This window comes from Epinephelus moara, chromosome 20 (genome assembly GCF_006386435.1).
Source record: "Epinephelus moara isolate mb chromosome 20, YSFRI_EMoa_1.0, whole genome shotgun sequence".
NCBI classification, from domain to species: Eukaryota; Metazoa; Chordata; class Actinopteri; order Perciformes; family Serranidae; genus Epinephelus; species Epinephelus moara.
In genome coordinates this window covers 38,456,732-38,469,415 of record NC_065525.1, presented here as the reverse complement: position 1 = coordinate 38,469,415, position 12,684 = coordinate 38,456,732, and the positions used below count along the sequence as shown (strand labels likewise).

Sequence of the window (12,684 nt, the reverse complement as noted above, 5' to 3'; positions counted from 1 at the left end):
TTGGAATAGCTGCTTTTAAATTGACTGAAACAAATAATCAGTTATACCAGTTATTGCTGATTATCCTTTTGTAAAATAATTACAAAGAAAATGTACAATTTATATGACTAACATGGCCACAAGCCCAAAAGCAAACAGCACACACAAACTATAAAAAATAAAAAAATATAATAATCATAATAATGATGACAATTCTCCTACTTATTTAGCTTCATTTGCTAATTTACAATTATTCCCACTAAATAAATTAGAGCTCAACAAGCTGAAGAAAAGCTGCTGATAACCTTTTGTTGATCGAATAATCAATTAACTGATTAACTGTTACAGCTGTAAAATCCACACTGATAATCATCTACTCATGTCTTATCGAAGAGTAAAAATTACCTACAGATATTAAATACTTTATGAAAACTGTTCATATTAATACAGATTCACATAATGTGCACATGAGAAAGTTTAAGCACAGATTCACATTTGTTTCATGTCATGAAACAATAAATTTAAAGAGTTCAGTTCAGGTCAACGATTCATGGTCACTTTCTTTATTAATGCTTAGTCATCACACAAGATTTAAATGGAGTTTAGTAACTGAACACATCATCACTCATACCTCAATGTTCAGAGTCGATTAAGTGCTAAGGAAGTTTGTTTCCCCGTTTTCAGTCTTTATGCTAAGATGAGCGAGCTGTTTCCATGTGTTTTTGGTCATTATGCTAAGCTAAGCTAACTGATTCGCAGTTTCCAGTCTTTATGCTATGCTAAGCTTCCTGTTTGCCCGTTTTATTTTATGCCGAGCTAAAATAGCTGATTCCCCGTTTTCAGTCTTTATGCTAAGCTAAGCTTGCTGTGTCCCTGTTTCTAGTCTTAATGCTCAGTTAAGCTAGCTGTTTCCCCCATTTCCATTCTTGATGCTAAGCTTAGCTAGCTGTTTCCATTTTCTGGTCTTTATGCTAACCTAAGCTAGCTGTTCCTCGTGTTTTTAGTCATTATGCTAAGCCAAGATGGCTGATTCTCAGTTCCCAGTGTTCCTGCTTCCTGTTTCCCCATTTCCATTATGCTAATCTAAGATAGCTGTGTCCACCTGCTCCCAGTCTTTATTCTAAACCTAAGCTTGCTGTTTCTACATTTAAAATCTTCATTCTAAGCTTAGCTTACTGTTTCCAGTCTTTTTGAAAACCTAAGTTAGCTGTTGTCCCCATTGCCAGTCTTTATGCTAAGCTAGGCTAGCTGTCTTCTTGTTTCCAGTCTTCATGCTAATTTAAGCTAGCTGTTTCCACCTACCCCCAGTCTTTCTGCTAAGCTTAGCTTGCTGTTTCCAGTCTTTTTGAAAACCTAAGCTAGCTGTTTTCCCCATTGCCGGTCTTTATGCTAAGCTAGCTGTTTTCATGTTTCCAGTCTTTATGCTAAGCTCAGATAGCTGTTTCCACCTGCTCCCAGTCTTTATGCTAACCTAAGCTTGCTGTTTCTATGTTTCAAGTCTTCATTCTAAGCTTAGCTTGCTGTTTCCAGTCTTTTTGAAAACCTTAGCTAGCTGTTTTCCCCCATTGCCATTCTTTATGCTAAGCTAAGCTAGCTGTATTCATGTTTCCAGTCTTTATGCTAAGCTAAGATAGCTGTTTCCCCTTGTTTTTGAGTCTCCTATGCTAAGCTATGCAGCTGCTGCTGTAGCTTCATATTTACTGTACAGAGGAGAGAGTGGTGTAAAGTGGTCTCTCAGGATTTCAGTGAATGTCAAATTTTAGCGTTAAAGCTTTTAGCCGTTAAGTCAAGACATCAAACATTCACAGATGTAAAAGTGAAACAGGTCTCTTTTTTGTGAGAGGAGAAAACTGTGAATCATTTGTTATTTAAAATTTTATTAGAATCTGTTTATATTTATACAGTTTTGGATTATGTGAACCTTTTATTGATCTCAGTTAGTCACTGTGCTCTTTTGACCGATAGTTTGTAATGAAGATGTCATTTAAATAAGTCCAACTTTCTTTAGCAGCTTCATCATAATTATGAAACTAAACATGTAAAAAAATATTTGGTTCCCCACATATACAGAAAAACACTCTTTATTAGAGCACAATACAAAACATCATACAGGAAATATCAAATTTAAGGCACGCTTGTCCAACTTCTTTCTTCACTCTCCCACCAACAAACATTACAAACAGTATTCTGATGTAACTGTGCAGGTGTTCAGCAGCTATCAACACACTGACACTAAAACATCCACCTGTAAAAACTAAAAGCTTCTACTGCCGGAGACCAGAACCTGAAAAATTTACAGTTATTACAGTTGGAGATTGAAATACATTAAATAACTCTAGTGTACAAACTTTAAAACATTTTCACATTTAAAATATATCATTATAACATCTACAGTATTTTAACACACCTTTACACATGTGACTCAGTAATACAATCTGAAGGTTCAGGTTCAGTTTTATACATTAAATAAGATCATTTACATTTCAAGCTTTTTATAAAACGTACTTCAGTAAGTTTGTCTTCCTCTCCTGCAGGAAAACTTCTATTATCTTATTATGTTCAGGTTTTATTGAGACGTCCACATGGCGGCTGTCTACCTGCCAACATCACTGACACAGGAAGTCATTTATTCAGCCACAGACAGGGTGAGATGTGGAGGTTAGGGTCAATTTTGCCCAAACTCTGATTGTAACATAAAATACGATTTTTTTTTTTGTTCCAGTAAAAAAGCTGATCTACTTTAAATGTTGAAAATAAAAATAATAATTTCTGGGCATGGCTGAGACAAAGGAAGGACAGAAATAATACAATACTAAAAATACGTGGCGTTTGTTGGTTGTCTTGATGATGTTGTTTTTTTTTGGACATTGAATACACCAAGCCTTGTGTATTCAACTGTTTCAGCCATGATGAGAAATCTTGTTTAAAAAGACAATTTTTAGTTCAGTTATCCCTTTAAGTCCAAAGTTGTGTTCACTGTTGGATCGGTCCAAATACCAAATGTATCCAAGTGTGCATTTCCAGTTATTACTGTGGGTCTAATAACTGTCTGTCGAGTTATCCTAAAACACCAGAAGACAAAAAAGGCCCTGGAGTGAAAGAATGGGTTAATGTAATGGTGGAAACAGCATCTTATGAACGTTTGTTCAGTAGAAGAGAATGAATGGCGATCAGGAGAAAGGAGTATCACCTCGGGATCAGTTATAGATTCATCTTAAAATGGGAGATAAGCCTACATAATTATAAACCTGCTCTGTGACTGTGTGACCCTGTAGAGAGATGTATGACGACATGTGTGTGACATGTTTCTGTTTGTTAGTTTGTTTTCTTCTCTTTCCTTTTAAAGTTATTTGTTAATTTTTCTTTTTAGTGGTGTCCACCTCCATACTATAAAAAATACATAATAATATAATAATATATGTTTGCCATGTACCGAGCCTCTCAAACCAATACAATCTTGTATTATAAATAGCAAATTTTTGTTTCCCTCATGTCGTCCAGGGTGCAGTGACAGCGGATCCTCTGCTCTGAGCAGAAGCTAAATATGACAGAGGTTGGTTCCACCGTCCTGATCAGTGGGACGTTAATGTGAGGGAGTCACTATAGTATTACTTTACAATGTAAAATCAGAAAAAACTGTACATAAAATTTAAATAAAAAAACATTTTTAAGACTTTTAAAAGATTGATTCAAGACACTTTTATGACATGTAAGACCTTATTTATCCCTTTTAAGGCTTTTATGGATCCACAAGAACCCTATATACATACATATATATATATATATATATATATATATATATATATATATATATATATATATATATATGTGTGTGTGTGTGTGTGTGTGTATGGTTTTTGTCTCTTCTTCTTTTTCTTTGTATTGTTTATCATGTATTTCTCTGTTTTTAGTGGACTTGGATTTTGTTATTGCTAGTTTTTTCTGTAGTTAAAGGGAGGTCTGCTGTATCAGCCTGTCCTCTCCTGACACATTTCTTTTTTTCCATTATCTGGATTTTATGCAGTGTTATGTTTGTGCAAAAGAACAAAAATAACAAAAGTCTGAAACACATTTCATCACAGTCCATCCAACAGTTGTCGATATATTTCAGTGTGGAGCAAAGTGGCAGACAGTGAAGCTTCTCTGCCAACAGGCTGAAGAAACAAACGTCTTTCGACCAAACTTTACAGTTTTTAACTCACATTTATTTTGACCTGCAGATAAACAGATCTGTGCTCCCTGAGCAAAGACACAGGACGAACACTCAGAGTTCCCTCATGCTTCAAAACATGTTTAACATGTCTACAAAACACCAACACAGTGAAAACTCTGAATGACACACGACCTCCAAATAAAGTGTCTGATAAACTGAACAGTTTCAGTGTTTCAGTACCGAGTCAGTCCTCAGTGTATGAAGCAGACATTAGACTCAGATACTGTTTTAGTATGTTGGCAGTTGTACACACATTGTGTCTCATGTGATGTTTGTGTCGGTGATGTTGCCTCATACTGAAGGAAGCTCCACGTCGTCCTCCTCCATGATGGCCTGCAGAGCCTCCAGTCCCTCCACAGACACAGTCAGACTGCCGACCACCTCGCTGCTGTCCTCAACATCCAACACTGCAGGACACATACACACACACAGACAGAGACACTGACTACCAGCAGGAACAAATCTGTGGCCCCATTTACACTGCCTGCTTGAGGCAGGAATTTCACGCCGTGATGCCGCCTTGCCGTTCTGTATAAACGGTACAATCACAGAACGGGGGAAAGAGTTGTCTCTCCTTTACACCGGCAGCGGAGGCAGTGACAGCACCGAAACAACATCCATGTGCAAGGGACAGGACAGGTGTGATGTGTGCTATGCATACAACCCAATGTCGTGAGATTTAAAAAGAAGCAAATAGTAGTTAGCAGCTAACTCAAAGAAGAAGAACAGCACCTTAAAATGTCCCTAAATTGGGAAAACAGTGAGGTCACAGAGCTCCTTACCCTCTGAGCTGAGGACGAGATCAGCCGCCATATTACAGAGATGGTAAATTATTCTTAGCCATTGTTATTGTTTATAAAGCACTGCCAACGTGTATGTTACATGTCACAGTGGAGACTGACATTGTTGTGTTACATGACACGTCCATCACACCTATTTTGTTTCCGTGATGTGGGCACTCTGTCTAAAATCAGACACTGGAGCGGCCTAGTGGCACTGTTGTCTGGTCTGTGTAAAAATACAAAGGTGGCATAAAGAAGGGATGACGGTTTGATTTGAACTGCCGTCACATCTGTAATCCTGTAGAATACAGTGTGTGTGCGTGTGTGTGTGTGTGTACGGACCATTCAGGCTGGTCTCTGTCAGGTCCCGTTGTCTCTCCAGAATTTCGGGGATCCTGAGGAAGGCCACGCCCATGTCCTCACACTCCCTCTCCTGCTCCTCTTCCTCCGGAGGCTCGCTCACCACTGTGAACCGGATTCTGTCAACAAAACACACACACACACACACATATATTATTAATACTGTCAGTATGATCCTAATTTCAAAACTGCAAATTAATGTTATTGTCCTTGTCAAATATGTCTTGTATTTTTTAGGATTTACCACTGAATCAGTATTTTCTTTTCTTTCTTGATCAACAACACAAAACTCTAACACATTGAATTCTGTATTAACTGATTGTTATGGGAGCGGCAGAACAAGCTGTAACACTGACATCATCTCACGAAGTTATCATGAATCACAAACAGGTGCTGCTGCTGGAAACAACAGTGACCAGAGCAAGCAGAGTCGATCAAAACAGTTTCTACTGCTTAGACTATGAACTCTGTAAACTCACAGTGTCCCTGTTATCATCTTTGACTTCATTGTTACTGTTGTTGTGTTGAGTTTGACCTTCTGTAGGTGGCACTCTCAAATGAAATTATTCCAAATAAAATAAAATAAAATAAAATCCAATTCATCTCCATTATAATCAGGTGGAGGCAGAACTCTTGGAGAAGATCAGGGCAAATAAACCATGACTAGATCCCACTGAAGGTAGGAGGGATATTTGGGTGTACGTGTCTCTCGTTGAACGTGATAGTGAAGCAGAGGTGTTTCCTTCCTGTTTTGATCTTCGTCTGTACAAAACTGTGACAGTTAAACATTTGTCTCTAGCCGTCTCACTTGTGTTAAGAAAAAGTCTAACTTCCTTTCCGACCCACCTCTCCATCTGAGGGTTTCGTCCCTGCAGGACTCCTCTCAGCAGCCGCCGCCTCACCCCGTTCTTCTCTGCATCCACAGGAACGACTGCAGGACAACAAACAGGTCACATATTAAAAACAAGATGGAGTCTGAATCTCTCTGACATAAAACAAGTACTGTGATTTAATACGACTCTCGAGAACATTATAGGTTCTGTATGTAACTTTTTCCATGTAATCCTTTTTATTACCAATGGGTGAACAGGTTGGAACGTAACTTAAAAACTGAGATCTTCCCCGACCTTCTCAGTCGCCTCTAACAGCCTGTGGACTGATTAATATTTTAAGGACTCGGGATTAATTTTTCGGGATAATTAAAAGGATGTGATGTTATGTTCCTGAGCACCTGCTCTCTTTAGCTCTGCTACAGCAAAACAGTGTGCCACACAAGTTTAACTTTAGTTACAGAGTCTGCTGACGTCAACAAACGACTGGCACCCATCCAGCGTGTTTTTTGTAGTGGCAGTCCACCTCGTGGCCTCCAGCCTGCTGTGAACCCAGAGCCTGGAGTTTCCTCTGGCTGAATTTGATTTGCTACAGCAGCTAAGGTCTGAGCTGCCGTCCACTCTCCTCCTGGGGAAGTAGTGTCCTCATGAAGAATTCCCTCTGTCTCATCTGGCCGCGGCTGTCTCAATACACGGTGCTGTTCTATTGCACACTCAATATAAACTGCCAAATGTGTGGGCCGCACTGAATACAGCCATGAATGAGGAGGAAATCTGAGGGTCGCGATTCCTGTCATCCCAGCGGATCTGTCCTTAGCCCACTTCTATTTATTATATACATGCTCCCCCTTGGCCGTGTCATCAGACAGTACGGGATTTCTTTCCACTCCTACGCCGATGACACTCAGCTGTATCTCAGGACTGACCCAACCCCTTCAACTGCTCTACCATCTTCATCTTCACCTCTGTCCACACTCACCAACTGCCTGGAGGAGATAAAGGCATGGATGAGTCATAAATTCCTCCAACTCAACTGTTCCAAATCCGAAGCCATACTTATTGGCACCCCTCATCAGGTCCAGTCATCTTCTATAACCACCATCACCTTCTCCAGCCAGGACATCCCCCTTTCATCTACAGTTACCAACCTTGGCGTGAGACTGGACCCTCACCTAACATTTGAAAATCACATTAAACATCTGTGTAAATCCTGCTTTTTTCACCTTAACAACATCGCTAAACTCCGTCTCTCTATCACCCTCTCTGATGCAGAGAAACTAGTCCATGCCTTTGTCTCCTCCAGGCTCGATTACTGCAACGCCCTTCTAATTGGAATTCCTGGCAAAAGTCTGCAAAAATTACAACTTATTCAGAATAGTGCTGCTAGGATCCTCCTGAAAGTCAGAAAACACGAACACATCACACCCATACTCTGCACCCTTCACTGGCTCCCCATCTCTGCCAGAATCAGCTACAAACTTGCTCTCATCACCCATCAGTGTATCCATGGAAATGCCCCGGATTATCTCAATGAATTACTCACCCAGCAAGCTTCAACCTGGAATCTACGCTCCCAAAACCAATACCTTCTCCACCTCGCCAGAACCAAGCTCCGCACTATGGGAGACCGTGCCTTTTGTTCTGCTGCCCCCCTGGAACTCCCTACCCGGCCACCTCAGAGCCCCACAGACAGTGGATGCCTTTAAGAGAGGCTTAAAGACTTTCCTTTTTAAAGAAGCTTTTGACTTGGCCTAGGACTTTTTGAATTTGCTTTTATAATGTTTTAATTGATCTACCTTTTTACTGTGTGCTGTAGCACTTTGAGGGTTTTTTTTATAAATGAAAAGTGCTTTATAAATTATTATTATTATTATTATTTTCTAATCCTCTAACCCAGGGGTGTCAAACAAACGGCCTGTGTGCTAGAACCGGCCTGACAAAGGGTCCAATCCGGCCTACTAGAGGACTACACTAAAAGATGCCCGGTTTCAGGAATAAGTTAAACAATGCCCACTTCATGTAAAATTCTGCTTCAGAGGCTTCTCCACCCTGAGCAGAATACAGTTCTCTGATATCATAATGAATACTTACTGTGACCATGTTTAAAGATACTGAACATTGTGCATAATTCTGTCAATCAGCAGCTTCAGTTCAAAATAATCTGTATCAGGAAATGTGTGGATAAATGCACATGTAATGTCGGTGAGGAGTAGACTGACTGAATGTGGAAACACTGAGACATACTGTTGAAATGGCACTTATTTTTCTTGAGACCTAAAAACCCTTGCTTGAGTTTCTTGAAGACGTTTTGCCTCTCATCCAAGACGCTTCCTCAGTTCTGGTGCAGAGTCGCAGTCTTTAAACTCTGTATGGGTGTGAACCCTTACAGTGTTGTCATGCATATGTGAGTCATTGACCCACCCGGCCATCATGTGTGTCGTTAGAGTCAGATGAGGCCAGATGTGAATGGGTGTGAAGTCATCTGGGGAGGGATCCTAAGACTGGGATCCCACTAGGTGGGTGATAAATGGTGTCGTAGGCCACCATCTCTGTTTAATCATGGTTGTTATAGTTTGACGCAGATGGCTTCTTTCACTCCTCTTTCAAACCATCTTTCTTCTCTGGCCAAGATGTGCACATTGCTGTCCTCGAAAGAGCGTCCCTTCTCCTTTATGTAAGTGGACAGCTGAGTCTTGACCTGACCTGAGGAGCTGGCTCTCCTGTGCTGTGTCATGCGCTTGTCGAGTGATTGTTAAGTTCCCCAGTGTACAAATCTGTGCATTCCTGGTGGCATTGAACTGAATACTCAACATTACTCTGCCTTTGTCTGAGTGTGTTGTCTTTCTTCTGCCTCAGTGTGTTACTGGGTTTGTACTTTGTTCAGTAAATTAATAATCACAAGTGTTAACCACAGCAATCGTCAACTATTAATGCTATTTTAGCACCTCGTTTACAGCTTTAATAATTATTGTTGAGTGTCAGTGTGTTTCATTTGTGCTATTTCGGCTACATTTATGGTGAGTGCCTTTGCTTCCATCCTTATTTTTCTATTGTCTTTCAGAAACCATGTGTCAGTCAAATCAATCATCAGTCATTCTTACCTGTTACATCATTCTGATCTGTGGATAACAACATCAGTCATTTGCCTGTGCTGTAACCCCCTTCCTGTAGTCATGATGAAATACTGATTCTGAACTTTACAACCAGGACTCTGCCTGTGTTTGTCCATAAGAGAAGCCAGAGAAGCAAACTGTTTCAGTCCCAGTGGTGGGGAGTGAGGTGTAGGGTCTGCAGGCTGTGTTAGCTAGTTAATTCTTGTCTCAGCTGTGGTCTGATAAACAGTAAATTCCGGTGCTGGTGCACTCAGTACATGTAGTCGTAGTACAGGTTCTCACCTTTGCTGTAGTTGTAGTTGATGCTCTTGCCTTGGGGGGGTTTGGGGAGGGACAGGGGGGTTTCCTCTGTGGGCAGGTCCAGCAGAGAGTACTCCACAAAAAGACGCACCACGCTGTCGTCTCGGGACACCCGAGACTCCGGCTTCAGGCTCAGAGACACCACCTCCACCCGCACTCTCTCTGACGGCTGAGGACCAACACATGGAGCAGAGTTTATACATTTACTTCAATTATTAGTTTAATCACAGCATTAATGCTCGTCTGATGGCTTTTACACATTATTGTGTACATATGAGAATGTTTCTCTTGTTTCTCAAATATGAGAAAGTGCTGCTTCTCCTTCACTCAGGGTGCTTTCAGACCTAGAGTTGTCTTGCTTTGGTCTGAATCAGGGACTAACTCTGTTACAAATTTGTATAATTGCCTAGAGTTGGTTCATGTTCTCGCGGCAGCATTTACAAGAGGACCAGATCAAATGCCTTGTGTGAGAAAGCTGCTCTTGATTGGTCAGAATTTCCATGTGGGAAAAATCCAGGAAGTAAAGCAAACGTTGAAGAAGAGTACACTTGCAAGATAAATGTTACACTTTCTAATGTCACAATGGAGGGACAACTACGCAGGTTGATTTTAGCGCTGCTCATCGTGGACTATATTGCTGTCATTGTTCATTTTAGTCAAACCATACAGTTTGAAAACGAGGCGCGGCTCCAACTAGAAAACAATGTTTTGATGCATTGGATGTGCTGAATGTGCATATTAAGGCAGTACAGGAGGAGGTGCACATTAATAATCCTCCAGGACTGTAACATGCTCATGTTTAACCCAAACAATGTGTCATGTGACTGTAGTTGGTTCACATCCAGGTCGGAACACCTTCTCACCACAAACCAACCGCACCAGAGTTCATTTGTAACCAGACTAAGACCACCTCTTCAAGAAGGTCTCAGTCCGGTTGTTTTGGTGTGCACCCGAGTGCGATTGCTGTGTTCACACCCGCCCAAACAAACCGCACTTATGAAGCAAACTAACTTGAGTTTGACTGAACCGAACCAAACAGGTCAGGTGTGAAAGCACCTTTACAGTTGTGTTTTTGACTCAGACAAAACAAAACATTTGAAGACAGTGTGATAAATATTTTTTTACATGGACTAAAGAATTAATCGAGGCAATAACTAGCAGGTTATTTGATGATGGAAATAATTTACATTTGCAGTCGTTTATGTTGTTGATTATGCGTCTTGTGTATAATGACAGCAGGCTGACTTCAGTTAAAAGTTTGTGGTGTAAACTCAGATTCAGAAACAACCTTCTGCTTGTACGCAGACTAAAAAATCGAAGTGAACCTCAACAAAAACAAAACACCTTCACAATGAAAACACGAGTTCAGCCGTGTTTTTTTTTGTTTCCAGCGCTGGAGATCAACAACAACCCTTCTTCCTTCTGTTCCACCCCTGCACAGGTAAACACTGACCTTCCTCCCCGCGGTCTGCCCGTGAACAATGCAGTCATCGCTGTCGGACTGAGTCGATTCACTCTGATCCTCTCTGGCTGCTGAGGCCTCCTCAACATCTGCACGGGTTAAGACAGGAAGCAGATCAATCACTGGAACAACAGAAGCAGACTGACTGCAGCGTCTCTTTAAAAAGGAAATAAAAAAGATCTGAACGCATCATTTTCCTAAACTGTGTTTGGCATCAGGATGTTTACAGATGTTCCGTAAGGTGAGTGAGACTTTGGCTGTCTCTCAGAGGGCTGTCGTTAACATTTATGAAGGCTGCTCTAAAGATTACTGTCAGCCACATTCAATATTAATGTCTGTTCTGCTCAGGAAAACAAAAACATTTGCAGCTTTAAGACAGAGAGAGTTTGGGGAGACGATGTTGGAGTCTGACCCTCGATTTAAAACAGCACTTGTTTTCTCTCCACTGGGTGTAAATCCAAATACAACAAGTATCATACAGTGTTCTGTAAACAGAGACTTGAATAGGGAAGCAGGAAACTTCGGTGGAGTCCAAACCACAACACCAACATTCATTATTTAACAGTATTATATTCAGTTTTATTAAACCCAGACGGATTTAACACGAGGAAACTAACTGTCAGTTGTAATCGATCATACAGTGATTCAGTTAATCAATATCTCCTCACCTTGGAGAATTTCCTCGGAGATTTCAGAGTCGTCGGAGTAGGACTGAGAGCTTGCCGGGACCAGCTGACCTTCGGAGACGTGAGACTCTTCTTCATCATCCTCTTCCCTTGCGGTGCGCTGAGCAGCTGGAGTCGCCTCTGTCACGACCTGCAAACACAAAACGTGATGCCGGAAAAAGGCCCAAAGTCAAAGGTGACTGATTTATTACACATCTGCTATAAAGAAAATTAGATTATTCTTGAAATGACTGGAGTGAAACTCTGATTCATTGATTTGTGAATTTAAAATTACCACAACAGGCTCAATCAGTGTGGCCAGACTGAGTGGGTTTCAAGGTAAAAATGGTTTTGAGCTGCAGTTTCGCTATTTCACTTAACATGGGTGTTTAAATGAGTCCACTTCCTGAATATGAACCCTGGTTCCCAACTGGTGGGTTGAGGTCCAAAAGTGTGTGTAACCTTATAATATCACAATCAACATCAAGTGTGTGTTTTATTACCCAAGGGATGTTACTTTTAATTCACAATAAAAGTATTAATTGTTCAAAGCATAGGGACATACACTAACCAGACACTTCATTAGGTACACCTGTTAGGTAACTGCTTGTTAACACAAATAGCTAATCAGCCACGTGGCAGCAACTCAATGCATTTAGGCATGTAGACATGGTGAGGACGACCCGCTGAAGATCAAACTGAGCATCAGAATGGGGAAGAAAGGTGATTTAAGTGACTTTGAACGTGGCATGGTTGTTGGTGCCAGACGGGCTGGTCTGAGTATTTACTGGGATTTTTCACACACAACCATCTCTAGTGTTTACAGAGGATGGTCCCAAAAAGAGAAAATATCCAGTGAGCCAAAATGCCTTGTTGATGCCAGAGGTCAGAGGAGAATGGCCAGACTGGTTCAAGATGATAGAAAGGCAACAGTAACTCAAATAACCACTGGTTACAACCAAGGTCTGCAGAAGACCATC

The 12,684-nt window shown here is 40.9% G+C and overlaps 1 protein-coding gene across 1 annotated transcript in view; it reads right to left on the bottom strand.

The window, feature by feature from the left end:
* Nucleotides 1–2,044: 2,044 nt before the first annotated feature.
* Nucleotides 2,045–12,684, bottom strand: part of rpgrip1l (RPGRIP1 like) — a 25,534-nt gene continuing 14,894 nt past the window's right edge. Inside the window, exons 21-26 of the mRNA XM_050074004.1 lie at nucleotides 11,708–11,855; nucleotides 11,031–11,128; nucleotides 9,560–9,746; nucleotides 6,181–6,265; nucleotides 5,317–5,453; nucleotides 2,045–4,599 (exon numbers count right to left, since the gene is read on the bottom strand). Of these exons, the coding sequence (XP_049929961.1) occupies nucleotides 4,484–4,599; nucleotides 5,317–5,453; nucleotides 6,181–6,265; nucleotides 9,560–9,746; nucleotides 11,031–11,128; nucleotides 11,708–11,855 (771 nt within the window). The 3' untranslated portion in view covers nucleotides 2,045–4,483. The remainder of the gene's footprint in view (nucleotides 4,600–5,316; nucleotides 5,454–6,180; nucleotides 6,266–9,559; nucleotides 9,747–11,030; nucleotides 11,129–11,707; nucleotides 11,856–12,684) is intronic.